Here is a 22,240-nt window from a genome sequence, read left to right as displayed (position 1 = left end):
ATGGATTTAAAAACTAATAATCCCCTATTCCCCAATTGCGTACAGGCAAAGACATTGGTAGTAGAAGTGGATTACTTAACTTTCTAAAACAAAACTCATAATAACTAGGTAGTATCAATTTATAATAAATAAGTACATATAATATAAGACAATTGTATATATATACAAAATGAAATTACGTGCCGTGAACGCACTGGACAAAAATGGAAACGTCTTTCTCACAGATACATATATCATAGGGTTATCAAATATTTCCCACGCACACAGGCACTTACACGCATACACAAGAATACCTCCGAACAGTTCTAAATGCATAAAAAATAACAGAGAACTATCAGTTCGCGTAAACGCAATAACAAGTCAGTGTAACCGCTCGTTTCCCTTTCAATACAAGTACCAATTTATCGTACGAATGTTAATCTACCAATTAGCAGAAGAGGCACTGTAAAATATTTTTTAAATACAGTTTTCGCAAAATCTTTATCACAAAGTCACATATAATCTCCTTCGTTTTTTTGCTTACACTTATCCTACGTGAAGTATAAATGCTATTTTTACAATTGTAATGGTGCATTGTACGTGTTGTGCTTTTTATGCCTCGGTGGGGCGACAGGCGGACTGTCAGGTGCCAACAACCGACTGGTCATCAGCCATTTTTTGGCTCTGCCAGCGTGATAGTAATACGAGTAAAGCAATGCCATAGCCGCCAGCACAACCAGGAGGCACGTACCAGCGATAACGATACTGAATAACCAGAACGGTCCCGACGACTTTGGCACCAAAGTTGGCTCTGTTGGTGACTTTTCGCCAGGAACCGATGCAGTAGGCGGTTCTGTAGGCGGTCTCGGTGGCAATGGTTTCACATGGTCACCGATAGTAATATCGGCACAAGAACGGAATTCTTCTTGGGGACCACACCCTACAGCTCCTGTAAGCAATTTTTAAACATTTCTATAATATTTCAACAATATTTAAACATTTTTCTGTTATTTCAAGCTGTTACGTGTTAAAGTACCTATTTTAAGGTGCTATTTTTTTTAACCCTCTAATGACAATGCGCAAGACATATATTTAAGCACGATGGATTGATAAAGGACAATAATGTTAATTAGATTTAAAATCATAATTTCTTTTTTTTATATGAACAAAACACTTTTATCGCGAGAAACTGAACGGTAATTTTATAAGATTGGTGATCAAATGAGAATAAGATTAATATTTAACGTGAAGTTCATGAAGGCCATTGTACGCTAAGAAAATTTGCCCGACAAGAAATTAAGATGCAAATCAAGTATTGCTTGAAGTAAAACAATTTATTGTATATTAAATACAAAGTTTAAAATAATTTAACGTACTGACAAAACTCCGTCTTCCACGTTCGACACACTTGCAATCTTATTGCAAGTGCACACTCGGCCGTTAAATCGCGCTGTTAATGCGTTTCACGTACATCGAAAGCGAGGGATAGCATTTTGAGCATAGTCTGTTATTAGGTAACTTTTTTTTACTATTGAAAAGTAATAAACCAGTTACTCAATAAGAAACTTGGTCGAATGCTAATTATCATGAAGAAATGATCGCAACGCTTGTGCTAATTATGTAATCCCTATTGTATGCTATAAGTCCAATTAAAACCTTCTACATTTATCCAGCCGGAATACTAATATTATTTAACTTTCTTTTTTGTATTAAAGCTATCTCTTGCTTTCATACGAAATTTCTAAATAAAACAAATTATTTACTGTTTACTGTTTAACCTATTTGCCCCCGGGAAATTAACACTGAAACTACTATGTTTGAATTGTTTTGTTTCGGAATTATTGATATCTTAAAAGCATTGAATATTCATAATGATTTTGAAAATAAATAGTTTCACTCGAATACTATGAGTGTCTGAAGCAACCGAAAATAATTTATTGTTACAATTTTTATAGAAATTAGAAATGCTTTTAAAATATCAGTAATTCCGGAATAAACAAATTCAAATCAGTCAGTTTGATCGTTAATTAACACTATAACTACCGAGCATTTAATACGATTGATATGTAATCCATATAAAAATGTTAACAATAAATTATTCTCAGATTCATCGGCCATTCATTCTAGTATTAAAATGAAACTATTTTCAAAATCATTACAAATATCTAAAGCTTTTAAAATATCGATAATTCCGAAACAAACAAATTCAAACCAGTCATTTTAACTGTTAACATAGTTCTAGTGTTAAAACAATACTTCGCGTAGCACTGGCTTCATTCGTGCAAGTAGTTTAGAGAAAGAACCATTGACAAGGGAATACTGACGACAACAGGCAACAACAATACCTACCTGTTCCATTTCCACAGTCGCCCCAATTATTCCCAGCTATGTATCTCCACTGAAAGACGCATTGGGCACAAGTCAGGTCATCCGGCAATTTGTAGAATGCCTCGAAAATCTTATTCCCTGGTCCCGGATAATATCTGACCGATCCGTTCTCCGACTGCAATAGGTATTTGTCCAAACATTCCTGAGTGACTTCCTTTCCCTTGGCGACCATCGCGCACGTACGAAATTCGAAGTAACCATGATGGTTCGCAGTGAGTTGCACTCGGACTGGTATCACAGAACCAGTCCGATACTTCCTCACTATCACATTGTTTCCGTATTTCCCACCGTTCTCGTGCATACGTGGCTGTAACAACAGCAAAATTCTGTTTCTTTAACCCTTTATAGACGAAGATTGTTGACAGTAAAGAAAACCTTTAGCTTCTGCTAAATTAAACACTGAATGCTTAACCTTTTGCACTCAGAAGTTTCAATATTCCATTCGAAATGTCCCTTGAAACGGAACTTCCGAGTGCAAAAGGTTAAATCATAGAGAACAAGGAAACTGTACTGATTTCTTGCTATCCGAATAGTTGAATCATTCGTTCGCAATTTGGTATTCCAAACGTAAGTTTGATCTCAGGAAAATGCCGACATTCGTCCGCAAAGTTAACATGTAACTGTCACGAGAATTTCAAGTGGTTTGTATGGCATTATTATTTCCTAGCAAGTAATTTAGAAGTAATTCACTAATTTAGAAACTTCGATTATCAGTGATCGTGGCAGTGAACGTGCTAATCTCTAGCTCTATAAGGAAGATTCATATTCAACAAAAAAATCTTCTGACACGCGATAGAGCTTTCGTCGGAGATTGCTCGAGGATTTCACTTTCGAGTTTTACAGAATATTTTTCGGGAAGGTGTCGAAACGCCTACTGTTGCAGCGGCTGCATGTGCACTCGACAGACCGAAAAGCCGCAAATTTATACTGTGTCGTAAGGACGATAATTACGCGGACTTTACAATGGGATTTTTGTATCCGATGCGTCCAGCTTGCAACGGGTTAACAATTACAGATAATCCTCATATAACACGGTAGAAAAGGTTCCTAGAAAATACTGTGTTGTGTAAAACCGTCATCGCCCTTTTCGTCATTATTTTCAGGTAATTTAGTTTTTAAATACGATAACCCTTTGCCATACAATGACGAGTGTACAGTCAGCGATGAAAGTATCTGAAGAGCATGGTAAGAAATAAATTATCAATTCAATATTGACTGTTGCCAAGGGAGGCGCCAAAATTGTTAATAAAAAATTAATGTTCATACCATAATATCTACAAATAAATAAACTTCACATCGTAACGTAACAGTAGGAATTCAGTGGAGTAATGTTTGCTTTGTAATAAAGTTATTATCATTTAAAACGTGTCTATATTATTCCATCTATTAACACTAGAACTACCAGATAAGTCCTGAGTTCTTCTTTTTGCAATTATTCAGAGGATAACAAGTATCTCTTTGAGAAGTTACTAAAAAATTGATTTAGAAATTCCGAACTGAATTATAAATCAATGGAAGTCTCAATATATACACTATTAGAGGTTTTATTGTCGATTTCAATTAAATCGAATAAACGCAGTATACATGACATTAAGATGCCTATATTTGACTCTACAATAAATTTAAAAAAAATTCTTCGTTTTTCAATGAGAATTCATTTTTGGTCTGAACGGAAAATTCAGCGTGAGTCGTATACGCCCCACTCGGCACGGAACATGTTAACTGGTTGGTAGTTTTAGTGTTTAAAGATAGGCAGGTGCGGAAAACAAAATTTCTTTTAGGGAAATGCAGTAGCATAAAGGTTGGAAACCGTTGCTGTAGAGGAAACGGAATAGGGGATAACACGAAAGAAGTTTCGCCTTACCTCCGGCGTGTCCCAAGCGTCTCCGCAGATTCCGCACTTTCCTTTATTTCGTTGCCACTGCCTGGTGAATCCGCCACAGTAACATTCGTGATCGTTGTAATCGTGCGGCGTGTCGAAACCGTACCTCCACATCGAGGCTCTCGAGGGAGGTTCTATCAGTCTGCCATGGGCCGAAGCTTTCTTCACGACTAACACGCTTGTGAATAACAATAAGCTAAGGATGTGGAGACGCATCCTTGCAGCAATCAATTTTAGACCTTAAAATTTCACAGCTTCCGATTATTCTCGTTGTTCACTCGGTACGTTTCTTTGATCGTTCTGTTTTATTATGTTACACTAGGTGCAATATGTAACTAAACGTTCGTCTAAATCAGTGTTTCCCAACGTGGGGGCGTCGCAATTTGATTTTTAGGGAGGGGGGGGCAATTTGAAATTTGAAATATCACTTCGTATATTTTACAATATTTACGCACGTAAACAAAATAGCAAAAATATTATGATAAATATTACAAAATTTTATAATATAATATTGAAAATTAATGTGTTGGGAAACACTGGTCTAAACAGTCTACCAATTATCGTTACTTTTGTGAATTCAGACGCAGGAGCACGAATTTTGCTATTATCAATGTACTTCGAAGTTTTTAACCGCTTACGATCGTCACATTTTTCTGGCGGCAGTACCAACTATTCGAAGCAAATATATATTTTTAAAGTTATTCTTTTATGGGTGATTTATAATAAATATATGGATATTAAAAAATATGGATTGTTCTTTTCAGTTAACACGTTCGCCACCAGCGCTTGTTTCAGTGACGGTCTCAATTATAATATTTCCTTCGATCCAATAAATCTAAACAAAATATCAGAAAAATGAAACTGAAACGAGTTATTGAGTTTCCAAATATAATGCCGTAGTTTATCATTTCTAATAACAATATTTATAGGATTCATTTCATTTTCACTATGTAAAATATAGGATGACGGCCGTTATAAGTATGTGACGCTAGCAGCGAACGTGTTAATGTAGTTTGTAGTAATAAAGTGGCTGTATCGATCATAATTAAGAAATAAATCATAAGGCGAGGGGGTTAATATCTACTAACACTGCAAACGTTAATTTTGTACGCTTTCCTATTTCCTAATTGAAATCTAATGATATATCTCTTGTGCTACTTTGTTTGAATCGAATGAAATAGAAAAATATGCATGCCTTTCACTCGTAGTCTATGTCGAATGTTTAGTCGTGTAGATGATAATATTAATTTCAGTTTAATTATCTAGAGTTGAACCTTTGCGGGCTAAGATTCTTTGAAACATATGAAGCTAAATTATATATCAATTGCTTAATTAATAGAGAAAAATAAAACTACGTGTCGATTCCTTGCTGTTCGACTAATTAGATCATTTCATCTCACCGAAGCCGACATCCATCCGCAAACGGTTAAAACCTAACTTTTGAATTTCAATTTAAACTGTCCAGTTTAATCTGTTTAACACTCTGGATAAGATACTTCGCTACTCGTGTCATTGTCCTGACATGGCCGACGAGATAGCTCGCATATATACGTTAATGCGTTTCATGATTCATCTGTGACCTAATGTGGGAGGTATTTAATAAAAAAAAGAAAAGGTCGAGCAGGTAAGAACAACCTGGCTCAGACTATCTCAAGTGTACTTCTTATCGAAGCAAATCGATGATCTTTGGTTTTTCGTTTTTCTAATGTTTATTTCCACTAATTGTTCAGTTAGAAATGTACTAAATATACTTCATCTCTTTCTCTTTACATACTACAGAAAAATTGAAGCTATGCAATGAAGTGCAAATAAGAAATGATTCGATTATGAAATACAGTAATACGAATTATTATAATAACTATTCATAATTAGTTTCGTTAATTAAAATATTCGTATTCGAATTATACTAGCATTACAATTATAATTCAATTTGATTTCTGCAGAAGACACTGACAGAAACAATCTCTTTGCATTGATTTTCTTAATTGTTTTTCATTCGTTAAATTTAATTCATTAAGTGTCCTAATGATTTATTGCATTTACATATGTTTAGTAGTAATGGTAACAACTTTCGAATCGTCTCATTCAGTTTAACAGTTTTATGTACGACAACCGTGTCACAGAAATGTTGTTACCTACACTTGTTAAATTACTGAATATGTGTATCCGGTTATTGTCGCTCGACTTGAACTAGGTTTTAGATATTCACGGTAACGTTACTTCGCGGAAAACAGGCTAAGGTCAATACCCGTGTACATTTCGGATTCGTTTATGCAATTTCTCGATTTCCACTGTAAATTAATCGTGACGGTAACACCTATTTTTAGCATCCCGGTTGCTGTATTAGTATTTTTTGTTTAAGTCCGATTATACTGTATTCGATGTATTTAATCGCTATCAACCCATTTGGAGACAACTAATTTGAATCTGAATTTCTTTGCCTGGAAGAACGACGCATAAATCTAACTAACGATCTATTCAACTATGATAAATCGTTTTGTGTAGTTTTATGTAGTTTTAAATAGTTTTATATAGTTTTATATGATTTTAAATAATTTTATGTAGTTTTATACATTTTTAAATAGATTTAACCCCTTGTCATATAATAACCAGTGAAACTCCATTATCCATGTATTATCTTCAAATTAAACTTCTGCTTAAAGTAGAACAGAAAATTTCGTTGCTTTTCCTCCAAATTGTCGATAGTATAATATACGAGCTCAATAGAGAAAGTAAATAATACATCAAGAGGTTAAATAGTTTTATATAGTTTTATATTATCAATTTACAGTGAAATAGTATCGTCCCCAAACAAATATCTCCAAATTTACAATTTTAATATCGAATTCTATGTAAGATTCTATTTATATTAATTACTATAGGAGCATGTTGCGCCACTTTTAATTGTCCCCCAAACACATAACAATTCCTTTTATAACAATAACAAATCCGTGCGATGCGAAACAATATTCAACGATTTTCAGGGAAACAGTGCGACTGTAATACAAGACTTTAACAAAGCTTCGCATCTGAACTGAACAACATTCCAGGCTGGAAGGCAACGAAGTACTGGCCACAAAAGAGAAACTGGCAAACCGGTTGCTACAAGGTTTACCACTGCTGTAAACTCGTTATCAGTATACTGCGGATTTTTATTTATGCATTTATAACAATCATGAATCTCGGGAATTGAATGTAACATGAAGTACAATTTCATTTAACATTGTTTCTGCTTCGATGTTAACGTTTATGGAGATCGTTGACAGAAAATGTGCAGATCTGTTGAACTCCAATCTTTGTAGTTTATTATTTTATATTTGTTTTGGTTTATTTCGAGAACACGGTGATTCATTTCTCTGTACTCTCTGCAATTACTTTCGCAATATCATTATCCTAGAATTACCTAACCGATTTTGTTTTAGACAATATTATTCTCTATTATTTAGGTATGTTATTTTATTATGTAATATATGATAAGGAATATAGGAATATAATGTAAAATATTATATAAATATGATAGAAATGTATTATGAAATATTATACAAATATAATACAAGTATAATATGAAATATTGTGCAAATATTTACTTGGAATATTTTATGATCTCACCATATATAATATTTATTTAGTATACTTTATAATCTCACTATATATAATATTTATTCAGTATATTTTACAATCTCACGACTCCAAATGTTACAAATTACACCGTAAGAAATATCCCAATTGTCCAAAGATTCGCAACCGAGTTACCACAGCTAACTTGAATATCGCGTGCAGGGGATCCAAAGAAATATAAACTGCTATCACAAAAAACCATGGACACCGTCGACAATGAAAATCATGTCACGGCGAAAGATGAACAAAGTCACAATAACACCACGTGGGAAGAAGAACAAAATACAGTACAGCCTACCCAGTGTCCGAATTAATAGAGCGACAAGTGCGTTCGCATAACAAAAATCTTCTGACAATAGAACGTTCGTTTTTCCGGCAGTAAGTTTTATTAATTCAAACGGAAGTTGAAAACTTGATACTTGATTCAAATATCAATGAACCTGATATGTTTTCGCCGATTAAATTATAAATAGACATTTTCTGGAATACGTAAAACAGCATAAACACTGTATAACTGAACTCTCTACTGTATAACCGTGATGAACATTGCACTTTATAAAGAACGCGAGAATTACAGCGTGATTACAAGATGATGATAGATCCGAAGTTAAAAGTGCTGCGAGATTACGGTGATTCACAGACTGGAAAGCAGCCGCGAAGAAGGACACAGCGAAATGAATAACCAACGTAAAAAATATATTTACTTTGCAACGTAAAATATATTTAAACATTTCAAATATAAAATAATGATATTTTCATTCACGACGATACTTCAAATGAAAATATTGTTAATATAAACGACTTCTTTTTATAGCTTCTGAATGCCTTGGATAATCATTTCAGAAGCCAGAACATTAATTTCCTCAATTTTTCTTTCCTGGACTTAACCGCATTGACTTTTGAATAGTTTGAATATCAATTAAGCAAAAGAAAAACGTAAATGATAAAACAATGGAAGGATATATATTGGTAAAATATGACCCATCAGGAGACTTAAGAAATGAGTCGCTTAGAAGCTAATGTGGTTAAGTAGATATTTTGATATTTTCATTTCTGTCAATTTTAATGGAATAAATAATATTCTTTTTAGTTATTCAAGAATTTACCGTCTCTTCGTTTGTTCTAGGTGACAAAGCTCTTCTTTTCATAATTTCTGAACATGTTGTATTATCATTTCAGAAGTTAGAACATTAATTTCCTCAATTTTTGTTTTCTGGACTTAACCCCTGGTTTCTGAACAACTCATTTATTCCATTAGAATTTTGGAAAATCAGAAAATATCAATTAGTTAACTTAACCAGATTGGCTTCTGAGCGACTTGAATGGAAGTAGAGTGTTTATGTTAAAAGATTATACTCGATATGCAATGACAGCGTAGCAACGTACATGATTCGACATTACATTAGAAACGATTTTCGTTAATATCGTTGTACGAACGTGTTATGAAAATTACATTTCTCCTATAAATGAAATATGCCGATTCGAGACACAAAATATACATTCACGTTATTTTCTAATACTATGAAATCCATATTCAAAATAACCATAAATATTTCGGAATATTTTCATCTTTCTCTCGTCTACGTCAAAGCTGTAGCTAATTTACCGTTTACTTTACCGTTTACTTCATCCGTTAAGCACTCTGGGCAAGATACAGTTTTGTCTTTTCAACTTTTTCTCGTATCTGATCAGTGTAATATAATCCGAGTCGCGTGGAAGGCTGTGTATATGGATTGATCAATGGTAATCATTGTCTGATAGTGATTAAGATCGAAATACCGATTTACATTTATAATGAGAATTACAATATACAATATTTGACTGCATTTATTATAATTGAAGCGTTCATTTTGAAAGTTGCTTAAGAAATCAAGTTAATCGTTGTAATAATTACAATTCTACATTTTATTCTTTAATTGATTCTTCATCTTTTTTGATTTCTTTGAGAAGTAGGCTTAAGCCACTTTCAAAATAAATCGATCAATTACTACTCAAGGTGCCATTACATTATCATTATTAGATGTGATAAAATAATCAAGATAAATTCTAATGTAATGATAATTCTAATGTTTATTTTGAATATCTGAAGATAACGATTGTCACTGATAGAAAATTATAAATATAATTATTACCTGCCTCGCGTTCTGATTTCATGAAATAACCATTTTCTAAAGTTGGATATCAGTCTTCACCTATGAGTCGCACTCTAGTTACTAGTAATTGAATTGAATATGTATTTTGAAAGTAGGTAGGCTGTAACTCTGTGAAAGGCATACCTAACATCTAATACGTGGCGACTCGAGAATACTCTAAAAAGCAGTTTCCGAGAAATCTCACTGTACTCTAGTAATGGAACCAAGTATTACGAGTATCAGATTGTTTATAAATTTCGTGACACTACTTGAACCCTTAACATTAAAACTACCGAGCAGTTACATTGACTTTTTGAAATTTCTTTATAGAAACTCCAGGAGTGCATCTACTGAGACTTTAATTGATTTACAATTTAATTTGGGTATGGGTAAATCAATTTTTTAAATAATTTCTCAGAGAAACATCTGTGATCTTGTTAATAATTGCAAAAAGAGACATCAGGAATGGATGATTTTGAATTGTCTGGCAGTTTTAGTGTTAATTTTATTGTAACCACCGAAAAGAATTTGATATTTATCGTAATTGCCTGTTACAAAAGTTTTCGACGTTTGCAACGTTTCCACTAATCTCTGTACAGTGTACCATTAATTATCTATATATTAATTAATATTTTATTTTCTGCTATCGTTAGTAGCATGAATTTAATCTCTCACCGTGTAATTTATGTTTTCTAACTATTATAAACAATTCTTCCCGATAAAATACTGCCTTTGTAAACATCATACACGAATTTTAACACTTTTGATGATAATTCTTCCATTCTGATACAAGAAAAACACGAAATATTGTAAATACGTGCTATCTCGCGTTATCTCCCGAATAAAGCATGTAAACGGATGAATAATTATTTTGAATATGAGCTGAAGTTAATGCCACAGGATAAAAAGCAGAAAAACTTGATGAGATTCTATACATACGAAAGAACAATTCAATAGTTTTGGCAGTGAAATTTGAGCACATTCGAAAAGTGAAATTCAGCATTTCGATCTGCGAAAGAACTCACATAATAAAGACAACTGAAGAACACATTGCGTACCGGTTAATTCTGAACCCTTTGCACTACAGGCGACTCTCAGTCGTCATTTTATGGAACACAGCAAAATGATAAAATGAAAAATTCAATATAAAATATTGATCAAATGCCGACTAAGAATCACCTCTCGAGTGCAAAGGGTTAACACTTTAAGCGCCACGAAAATCTTGACCGTTTTTCCGTAGTTATTCTTTTGTAGCAAAGAATAGCAGGCACGATTATTGATTATTTGACGTTACAATCCTTGCATTACACTATTATCAGCTTAGTTACGTTATTAACCCTTTGCACTAGAGAGGTGACCTCACTCGTTTGATTTCATACAGTAAAACTATAAAATTTGATATTTATTATCATCCTTGTATAACGCATCAATTTGAGAAATATTGAAATAAAATAGCTTTGTTCCTCAATGTATGTGATTTCTCTTCGAATCAGTTTCAAAATATCGTCTTTATCTCATCAGAAAATGTTCAGATGTTTCTACTGAAAAACTTCCAAGTGCAAAAGGTTAAACATTTTCATTGTACATCGGTCTCGCATGTTACGATTGTTTTCAAGTAATTCAGAAGCGCCAGTGATCAGTGATTGACATGGCACTTAACTGTTAATATTCTAATAGTAATACCTAAAACATCCGATATACCTGCTTGGCTCTCACGAATCCGATATCGCCCCGTTTCCTCGGTCTACAGCTCTTCCTTTTCTAATTGTTAGCGTTGCGGCCGCGGGGAATACGGAACTCGACACCTCCTCTCACGGCACTGAACCAACATCGAGGGTCAAAAGTCTGCGGTGTACGCGTACCGTCCGCGAGAAAGGAACGAAAGCGCCTGCTGCCTCGGAAGTGGGCACGTCTCTGGCACCGGGTGAATCAGGCCCACGGAAAAGGCCCAGACCCCGGTCACTCGACGACTGAACTCGACTTTGCTCGAAGCCGAGCACGGACCCTCGTCGTCACGTGGGAGTAGGTCATTAGAACGAGCCATTCGCTTGTATTCGCGGCACGACTCGCGGCAGCTAGAGATGGGATCAACTATATCGTATGTAGGCAGTTTCGAATCTCGATCGGACAGCTTCGAACACCTCATGAGAATAGACTGCGGATGTTTATGCAAATACGTGTATGGATGTTCATGGACGAAGTGGAGGAAATCGAATGGAATAGAAATTTCTTTCCTCTATTCACTGTGGGTAACTGAATATTCGTCTAAATAGTTTATTTACCGGCGTTTGTCTACCAACTTTTATGAATTTGAATTCGGGAGCACATGTATGGCCACTTATTTGACGAAAACCGGTCGATTGACCGGTCGTAGTACGTTTAGCGTTAAAGTATTGGCCGCCATAGTGACCGATGACCGGAGCTTTCGAATTGCTTGACAACGATATAATTCTTTATTGAACAACAACAAGTTCCTGCTCTCAATACATTTATTCATTAGATCTGTTGATTTCACTTTACCTATACATAACGAATGAAAAGTAACACTCGAGAGGGAAATGTCAAACGGTTGCCGATCATTTTTTTGAAATATCACATAAATATCGACAGTTTCGTTAATCGCATATTATTTCGGTTGTTCGTAATTGTTTCACGAATCGAAACCGATATCAACTTGTCGAACTTGATCCCATCTCTACCTGTGACCAACGATACGGCTCGCCAAACGCGTCTACGCGACTTCCAGGGAAAAGCTTACATCCGTAGGCGTTCCCGATCGCTTCCTAGATAGGAAGTGCTTAAAATAAAAGAGCATCTGAAAGCATTGATCAGCGTTTCTTCGAGACATTAGGCTCATTAGGCTTAGCGGCGGGTAGATTCGTATTAACTCTAGAAAAACTAAAGAGAACGCTGCTCAAACGCTCCCTGAATGCAAAATATTCAAAATATATTATCTCTGTTATCTAAAGTATTCGGAAAAATTGATGAAATTTGAAAATAGTATGAGTAGTGGAGATAGTTACACTACTATGTAATTACTATATAATAATAGTTAGTACACCAATAATATAAGTAGCAATGATATTGCTAATTTTTGTGTAATAATCCAGTTCCGAATTCAATCCCGTGCAGCCTAAGGTCAGTACCTATAGTAGATAACAGTAATTCATCGATTATCAAAAAATTCAATCGTAATTCAGTTTTTTCTGCAAACAATAATCGGAGCTTGAATCTAGGATTAGCAGCGTGGTACAAACTATTTCTGGGAAATGATTAGAAAGGTGCAGGTGTAGTGACATAACGATTTACATTTTAATAGAATGCTTCGCCGCGAGTAATTGTCCTTGTCATGGGAACTTTTACCCGGAAATTCATAGAAATAACACCCGTGGAAATTATTTTAATATCGCCAATATGAGACAGTTAATTAAGCGCTCAGAAATGATGCGCGATCCTCAAATTATGCTTCGTAGACTTGACAACGGACAAAATGGTGATGTATTTCCTGTTGGAAACAAGTACGTTGACATCTGATCATTGATGGTCATACTTTCTCGTGACAATCGACCGCAAATTGAGCAGAACATTTATTGTTAGGTGAAAAAAACGAACGGGGGCATTGACGTTTACGCGAGTCGCAAAACAGCGTTCACTAAGTAATGAACCCGTTGAATCTACAATACTTATATTTAAAATAACAAATTTACAAATATTTCATTGCTATTTAGCAGTGATTTTTCCATAATAAAGCCAGTACTTCGTAAGTAATCGAATTTAGTTCCGCTGGATCGAAGAAATCTGACTAAATTAGAGGTTATATTTTCTTAACGTTAGAACCACCGCGCCCGACAAAATGGCGGGTTTCAGTTTCCTTATTTCGCAGTTACCGATATCTTAGAAGTGTTAAATATCCGAAATTATCTTGAATCTATTGTTGCAAGTATTATAAGTATGACACGCTAATCGTATTAAACGCTCGGTAGTTCTAGCGTTAAATATATGAATTAACACTTATAACTCGTGTTATATTATGAATTGTGTTTATTTATTCAAATTAATTCTTGTTTCCTAAGCTCTTTTAACGTTATTACGATAGCACTATAGTTTAAAATATATCAAACATGTATTCTCGTACTTTTAACCGATAGCTTTAGAGTCTAACACTTAGTGTCGACTATTCCAAATGTAAAGTGCAGAAAGTACCTGGTTCTTCGGCGCAACGCAAACACTGTGACAAGGAAATTACAAATCGTCTCAGAGACTGATTCTGCCTGCATGATTTCTCGTGAATTTCCAATCGACACGGTGGATCCACTCGATTTGCTGATGATATGCTCTTCGGGTCACTGTACTTTCCTTAGACGTTTCAACAAAATTCCACTGGATACAAGGAAATTTCTTTCTTTCTTCAGCGTGGAACTAATTCTCCTTAATTTTACTTGAACTATGTTGCTCCGAGAAGATTACGGAATTACTTAACCGCATGAATGTTCACTTAATTGAATAATTTCTCTCAATATCATTCGCGTGTATTATTAAATTGTAGCTTATAAATACCCAAATAGTGTTTTAATAGAAAAGTATGCCAACACAATTACCTCGAAAGAAAAAGGAAAATTATTTGGGCGAGAATAAGTTCTCATTAATGTTTTGCTACAGTGTTAACAATTTATTGTATAATATTGTGATAAATATCTAAGAAGATACAATTTTCTTGTCGCGTTACAATTTCGTTTAACATACACCAGAGGATTGAGCAATCGTGTATAATACAATGGATAAGCGATTAATCAGTTTTTCACATTTTGATTCGTTTCTTACATTACGTAATTCCTGTCTGAATATTTTTAACGAAACGTTCATCGTTTACGAAACGAACATTTGTAACTCATTGTATAGAGTAATAATAGAACATTGCGAAAGTGGCGCGTGCATTGATTACCGTACCAATTACACGATTACACTTGCACGCAATCGAGCACAGCTAATAAACTATATACTTCAGACCGGAATCAACGTTAACAAATTTCGCAAACCGACTGGATCGAATGTTTGAACAATTAAGAACTTGTACAAGATAGTAGTCGATACATTGACGCTTATTTCTTCATCTAATCGTGAAACATGCATTAAAGATTCATCTTTTAACATCTTTAGAAACAGAAGAAGTGTGCAAGAACCTTTATTAAGTCCGAAGCTCGGCTTTTTTTAATACCATCACATTTTTCTTTACATTTGAATTGTAATCGTAAAACTTACGAACGCTATAATAATGACAACAATAATTTTGTAAGATATCGTGTAACATATTTCATAAATTATTCATCTGTTTTTAAGAATTAATCGCGATTTACTGAAAACTGTGTAGTTAATAGAAACGTGCATTTTTCGCTGCAATGAGGATATTGCTAAACAGGATCTTAAATTCATCGAAGAATGCAAACGTTTGAAACGAAATTGTATTATTTTTATATGAAAACGTGTTTTATCGAGTATCCATGAATACGCAACGTTTTTAATAAAGTACTCCTTGCACAATAACAACATTCGATTTGATTTTAAACGAAGGACCATCAAGATTTTTCGTAATATTACGAGTAAAAAGGGAAATAGACTCCCGAAAATTGTGAGAATGTGATATGTAGACTACAGAGAAACGCCGATGTCGAAAGATCGGTGTTAAAGAAACAAAATAGTGTATGATTAGTAATTGACCAAAGCTTTTTTGGCACGTTTTGAATGTGTTCCAGACCATTTTTCTCTTAACTTATACTTTACATCTATTCTAAAATCATTTTCAATCAGCACTACAAACTATTCGCCGCCCCATCAAAGTCACGTGCGTTTTAACGCATTATTTTATCAATTACAATAAATAAATACTTGATTCTTCGGTACCACGAATCTTCAGTTTAAATCGAACGAATTGAAATATCTAATTTCACCGCTATTGAAATGATATAAATTATAAACTGAAATTTAGTGTTTTTCTAACTGGCTAATAAAAGCGTTCGTTCTCACTGGTAACTAATATGGATTAGTTTAAATGTTTCTAAATGAAATCTCTATTTTTTCGCATAATCTAATGCATTATAAATGTACATATTCAAACATAATCTAATATGTTGAAAATCCAACGATTTCTTAATCTAAATAAATATGCATGAAGATTGAAAAAATATAAATTTGTATTAAAAATCTAGAAATTTCAGAAAACCTTTAGTAAACATATAGATTGTAATGTAATTATTAGGTTGTATTTCATTATTATTATTCGCCTCTCTCAAATCCTGATGCTCAAAGGTATCAAAATTTATTACGGAGATATTTTAAGAAGCAATACAAACAATTAACACGTTCAAGACCGGCAATTTTGCAACTTTTGCGGCACGAGTTTGATATATTTCACTTTTTCAAATTTTAAACAACAAGCAATTATGCGTATCATATCAGAAAGCAATATTTTCCATATTCACACATTTGAATACCTTCAGGTACTCAACTACTAACTTTTGGAAATGATCTATGGTGCTTTTCTGTTTAATTATAATTACGCTAAGTGTTTAATTAGAATTAATTATAATTAGGCTGAACGTCTTGCACGGAAACTACCGGTCATACCGTGTATTAAAATGGATTATTGTCAACATTCCAACGGCAAAAATTGACCTTGATACTTAATCGGTGAATTTTCTGTTTTATGTATCTTTTCAAACTATTTTTTTAAGACAGTGGAATAAGTAAATATTATTTTATTGTAGAATAATTCACTATGACTATACAATAGAAACTGATCAATCAGTTTAATTGTTAATTTAATACCAAAAGTATCAATGCTAATACAAATAAAGTAACACGTGACTGTGATTGACGCCGCTGCCAATGTAGTTACACATATATGTATTATTAATACAGTTCTGTATAGATCAAATCTAATTGCTTAAGGTAAAGGCTAGAGGTCAATCTAGGACCTGATTTATATTTTCAGTTAACATCCCTTATGCAGAATCTGAATTTGATTTCATATTTAATAAAACATATGACAAGTTAACTGAAATATAAATTAGTCCTGATAAACGTGTGAGTCACTGAGTATCACAAATATTTTCTTTTCCAAATTATTAGTATTGACTTAGAGGGATTTTTCAGAAAGTGTGTTTACGTTTAATAGGTGATCGAATTTTAAGTTTGAATAGGGTACACAGGTAACAGTTTTCAAGTCACAAAACTCAGTTACTCTATTCAAGAAAATGCTATAAAAACAATATAATATACATCTTTGTTACTTTCTTCTTACTAATGAAAGAACAAAAATGAACAGAAACGAAAAGGAAGAATCTATGTGCATATTAAATTGTGTAGAAAAATTCTTCCTAGTAAATATTTTGAATATCTATTCTAAAATTGAATGTTATATCTTTTGTCAAACTTAATAAACGTAAATTTCAAGCCAATTTACAAACGTATCAGATAAATCAGAAAACAATTTGATCTTTCAAGACAGAAGAAAAACATTTCCTTGAAATTCACGTAGTTGACCAATTACTATGTTTGGAAAGACATATCCTTCATATCATTATGTAACAGACTTTTCCTTCTTAAATACATTCTAATAACATGCACTTCATTTCAACATAGTTCATGTAGCTCATTAAACGCACACTTGTGTCTTAAGGCAATGTTATTTTCTGTAACCTAATGTATGCAAGCCTAAGCATTGCATATTTTTATCATTACTCTTGTGTTGTAAAATACACTTCCCTTTTCTTCTATGTTATACAGATACATACATACTATAAATCTCATTTACTTTAAGTAAAATCTTATGAATCACAACAAATAGAATTTCTATACACATAAATTATACATTCAAAATATAACAGCACAGAAAATTAGTTTGTTGATTACAAAAAATAATTCATAGATACGTATATTTTAATGTATATGTATATAATCCATTCAATTCAAGAATCTATCTATCTATCTTACATGTTATGATTAAATACAGAATGGATTCTTTTAGATAGAATCATCTTCTAGAAAAAAGAAAGACCATGTTAAGTATTACTAATTTCAGCTAAGATAACACCATTGTGAACTCTTTGAGTATTTGATAATATTCTAATAAAGTTATGTAAAATGTAGAAATAAGGAGTAGTAGTAACTGCTAGTAGTTTACAATACATTGAGTAGAAATTACAATTTTAACGTCATAATAATGAAATTCGATTGAACATTCTTTAAAATATACATATTATTGTGCTGTCATTTAGTATATATGTGTTATAGATGTACATACATACATTTAACCCTCAAAGACTATACTATGCAATATATAGAAACAAAATTTTATATCAACTTTGGCACTATTATCACACAGTTTATATAAATTGAGAATTATAAATATAACACACGTTTCGAAAATGCCACGAAGTAATCAGCATCAAATATTTTGATTAAAAAAAAACCAAAAGTCATTAGTATGACACTAAATAAATAATTTCATTATTTACAAAAAACTTTAAATTCCCTAAGAAAAATATCTTTAACCCTTAAATACTATGGATGTAAAAACTTACATAACTACTATAGTCGGTCTTATAAACCGCTAATATTTATTGTATTATTACTTACATACAAATACAAAATAAGGAATAAACCCAATTGTTATATCTTCATTAGAGTAATAATAAAAGGGTCCAAGTTTGATTAAACTATAACAAATATATTAAAAATTTGTTTTCCATAATTGTCTGTTATCATTTGTATGTCATTTTGATTGAAAGTTACATGAAGTTTCAACATTATAAGTTATGCGCAAAGAAAAATGTAAACAAATAAAAATATTGTACAATCCGACAGACCGACTGTAGCACATAAGGGTTAAGATGTGAAAAAGGTTTCATTCACTAAGACATAAATTATACTAATTTTCTTAATAAATTGTATAAAGTATTAAAAATTAATGCATCGTCTAAACACAAAAGTAATGTCTTTAAATCTTACTGGTTCTTTCATTTTGTGCGGATATATAAACATATAGATTGGCCCCAATATCGCACTCACGGAGGAAGTCAAATAAATTATTTGTCAATATGTTGATCCCATACTATTTAAAAATAAATGATAAAACTTAAGAATATAAAATAGCAGTAACAATAAATCGAGAGTATATATAAGCACATAACATTTTCAAAACCTTGAATTTGAGACCCAAATGCTAGAAAGTTTACAGTTATGCCAATTGTTAATACATCATAAAACTTCTCATGTTTTTCTTTATTTTGTAACACAGCTTGAATTAGATTAGGCGAAAATAGAAGATAAGGTAAATAAGGTGAAAGTAAAATCGAGCATAACAATAATCAAATTGTTTTACACTTATAATAATGTGCACACTGCATCTCAACTATAAATTTAATATAAAATTGCTGACTTTTGTATATCAATCAACTGTAACACATGAGGCTTGAAGAGATACAGGTGGTTTTATAATATATCATAAAATTATTCAAAATGTATTTGTCCCTGAATGATAGATGAGTAATAAAGTTTGAATCCATAATAAATAAACATAGTTATTCAATCATAAACTATCTATATCCTTAAAATTGGCTCACAACTGGTACATTGAGAGATTTCCATAGAATTGTGGTACTTAGGATACAGTAGTTTAAAAATGTATGCACTAAAATATAAATGATCATTAAAGAAACTAATTTCCACTAAATAATAAATAAGACCTGCATGCATGAGTTAAATGAATTTTTCATTTCTATGTGCATAGAATGCATTAATTAAAATATTGCATCTATTATAATTTCTCAATGAGATTGTAGGACATAAATACAGATATTATGCAAATGAAGTTAACATTATACTATTCATGTATGCATATTATATGCAAGAATATTAAAATTAAAAGTTAAAGAAACTAATAGTTTCATTAATAAAACAATTTAATATTTTATTTCAGTAGTATCAAACACATTTTGTGATAGTTTTTCTTAACTATACAGATAGTAAATACATGTTATTTATTAACTATTAATACTCAAAATATTTTTCAAATTATTAAATTGCTTTTTAAAGAACTTAAAAACAGTTTATGAAAATAAAGTGAATATAAATAATGAATTGAGAAAATATGAAAAGATTCACTACATATTCTAATCTTATTTCAAATGTGGATTTTTATGTTGTTCTACAATCTTGTTACGTAGCAAATTAAACTGTCCAACAACCTGGGACAATTGCGTTTGAAGTGAATCTGAAAGTTGTTTTTGTAATTGTTGCACTTCCAATATTTCTCGATGAAGATTCTCATAATCTTTTGTAACTTGATGAATAGCCCTTAAGAGACGAAGCACTGAGATCTGTCAAAAAATACAAAATAAATAATAACTTAAAAACAAAATGTAACTATTGATCCAAAGTATAATACAAGCATTAAATTACAATTCTTTAGATTAGTTAAACAATTAGTATTGCATCACAAAGTGTGAGAAAAATAGAGAATTGAAACAAAAAGTAAGACCCAAAAAACATAAACCATTACTATATTAATAAGTTGACTGTCACAGTGGTTGCCAATGACTGGAATTTCCAAATTGGTGGAAAACAATTACAGTATGAAAATTGATATAGAATAAAAATATTTAGTAACTAGCAAATCACTAATAATTCATTCCAATACTATCTGTCATTATTATAAAAGAGTAAGTAATATTAAACAAGATATTACAAAATTAAACAAATTTTTAATAGCACCTTAAAGAAATAATTATTATTCATAGTTTTATAATATAAGAAATATTGCAAGAATTGCACATTTCGAACAACTTTTTCCTTTGAAAAAAATGTCGCTGACATTTCGTTTCGAAAATAATCGCGAAAAACTTTTGCTACTACTACATTGATTTCTATATACGTGAACGCGTCCGTGAGACGACACAAGCATAACCGCGTGGTATGAAGGTAAATATGGAAATATAAAGTGTATAGCATACATGTAGAATGATGAGGTTTATAATAAACATATATACTGCTTGACTGTTTATCTTTGTATGTTGCAAACGGTCTTGTATTTCAATAATTTAGCAGTGTGTCAACTCAGTCCAAATTTAAATTATTAAAATACAGAACTTTCTACAATTTGAAATCGAAGTCACAGAATCATTATTTTTATTAGTTATCTCTAAAATATATTCACATTTTTATATATTTTGCATTTCATAATTTACAATTACCTTAAGCAAAACATACCTCATCATCCGGATTTTCACATTGCTTTTCAAAAGAGTCAATTTGCCACGCGATCATATCCAATTTTCCATCAGCTTGCTTAACCTATCGAGTTCAGGAAATTAACAAAACATTCACATCACAGTGACATTTAATCTTTCAATATTTATAATCACGATCAAATAAGAAATTGATAGTCTAACAAAATTTATGAAAAAAAGAAATTTAGAATGCATACACATAGAAAATGATTGATCATTATACTTACACTTTGTTCCAAGTGTATGATAGCAGATTCCATAACGACTAATAAATTAACAATTATTTCACACAAAAAATGCAAATGACAGTTTTGACGCTCGTGCAAAATTGACGGTTACTTTATCACACTTGAATCGATATGTGGTGGCTGCGTGCGTGAAAAAGAATAAGCAGTGGTTACCACAGACTTAAAAATTGCATAGATGTCTCGTGCAACAAGATTTTTTGCTTACGATTTCTAATTGTCAAGAGAAATGTTTTGTCACAGTATAGTTTCACGGAAATCAAATTTTTTTATTCAAATCGTTGATGTTCGTCTCCCCAAATTGGGTGACCTTGAAGCACAACTATGAAACGGTGTTGCTATTTTTTTATACACAGTATTTTCATCACTTTCTATGGCAAGGATGTTAAATCGCTGTTTGCAGGTACTCTAGTGACACTCCCCTCACGAAAAATCACCCTCTCCATACCTGCCAAGGTACTTAAATATTTATTTAAAAGGGTAAGTACCTAACTCACCATGAGGGGAGGTCCCTAGAGAACTCACGAATTCCTAGTTGAATATCCCTGCTCTAAGAGCTGTTTGTGGCGTGTTTCTTCATTCAATGTATTATTTATTTACAGTGTTCACTAAATTATAATGGTGAAATATTTGATCGATTAACTTCTATGACGGATTGTTTCTAACTGACTATTTACAAAAAGAATATTACGGATATTAACAAAAGAATTT

At 32.3% G+C, this 22,240-nt stretch overlaps 2 protein-coding genes across 9 annotated transcripts; both read right to left on the bottom strand.

Annotated features, from left to right (window-relative positions):
- Positions 1-105: 105 nt before the first annotated feature.
- On the bottom strand, positions 106-12,513 carry LOC116431839 (uncharacterized). Of its 7 annotated transcripts, none has more exons than XM_031987795.2 (4): positions 11,701-12,513; positions 4,232-4,488; positions 2,329-2,674; positions 106-928 (listed from the first exon to the last, which is right to left on the bottom strand). In XM_031987795.2, exons 2-4 carry the CDS (start codon positions 4,463-4,465, stop codon positions 555-557), a joined length of 954 nt encoding a protein of 317 aa, XP_031843655.1. In that variant the 5' UTR covers positions 4,466-4,488; positions 11,701-12,513; the 3' UTR covers positions 106-554. The 7 variants fall into 7 exon arrangements, with proteins under 7 accessions (XP_031843655.1, XP_031843658.1, XP_076221847.1 ...); XM_031987798.2 differs by having other exon boundaries at positions 11,683-11,767; XM_076365732.1 differs by lacking the exon at positions 11,701-12,513 and adding an exon at positions 4,817-7,718.
- A 1,401-nt stretch (positions 12,514-13,914) lies between these two features.
- LOC116431842 (uncharacterized) lies at positions 13,915-22,037 on the bottom strand. Of its 2 annotated transcripts, XM_031987802.2 has the most exons (4): positions 21,738-22,037; positions 21,512-21,652; positions 21,265-21,348; positions 13,915-20,375 (listed from the first exon to the last, which is right to left on the bottom strand). In XM_031987802.2, exons 2-4 carry the CDS (start codon positions 21,542-21,544, stop codon positions 20,175-20,177), a joined length of 318 nt encoding a protein of 105 aa, XP_031843662.1. In that variant the 5' UTR covers positions 21,545-21,652; positions 21,738-22,037; the 3' UTR covers positions 13,915-20,174. The 2 variants fall into 2 exon arrangements, with proteins under 2 accessions (XP_031843662.1, XP_031843661.1); XM_031987801.2 differs by lacking the exon at positions 21,738-22,037 and having other exon boundaries at positions 13,916-20,375; positions 21,512-21,706.
- Between the last annotated feature and the right edge of the window lie 203 nt (positions 22,038-22,240).

This window comes from Nomia melanderi, chromosome 3 (assembly GCF_051020985.1).
Source record: "Nomia melanderi isolate GNS246 chromosome 3, iyNomMela1, whole genome shotgun sequence".
Classification (NCBI taxonomy): domain Eukaryota; kingdom Metazoa; phylum Arthropoda; class Insecta; order Hymenoptera; family Halictidae; genus Nomia; species Nomia melanderi.
The sequence above is the reverse complement of the archived record's forward strand: the minus strand, read 5'-3'. Positions and strand labels throughout refer to the sequence as shown.

Coding starts and splice junctions, on each gene's coding strand:
- LOC116431839 (XM_031987795.2), bottom strand. CDS start 4,465: ATGCGTCTCCACATCCTTAGCTTATTGTTATTCACAAGCGTGTTAGTC. Junction 2,675..4,231: donor ACGCTTGGGACACGCCGGAG/GTAAGGCGAAAC, acceptor CTGTTGTTACAG/CCACGTATGCACGAGAACGG. Junction 929..2,328: donor CGACTGTGGAAATGGAACAG/GTAGGTATTGTT, acceptor AATTGCTTACAG/GAGCTGTAGGGTGTGGTCCC.
- LOC116431842 (XM_031987802.2), bottom strand. CDS start 21,544: ATGGAATCTGCTATCATACACTTGGAACAAAGT. Junction 21,349..21,511: donor TCATACACTTGGAACAAAGT/GTAAGTATAATG, acceptor TGAACTCGATAG/GTTAAGCAAGCTGATGGAAA. Junction 20,376..21,264: donor GTGAAAATCCGGATGATGAG/GTATGTTTTGCT, acceptor ATTTTTTGACAG/ATCTCAGTGCTTCGTCTCTT.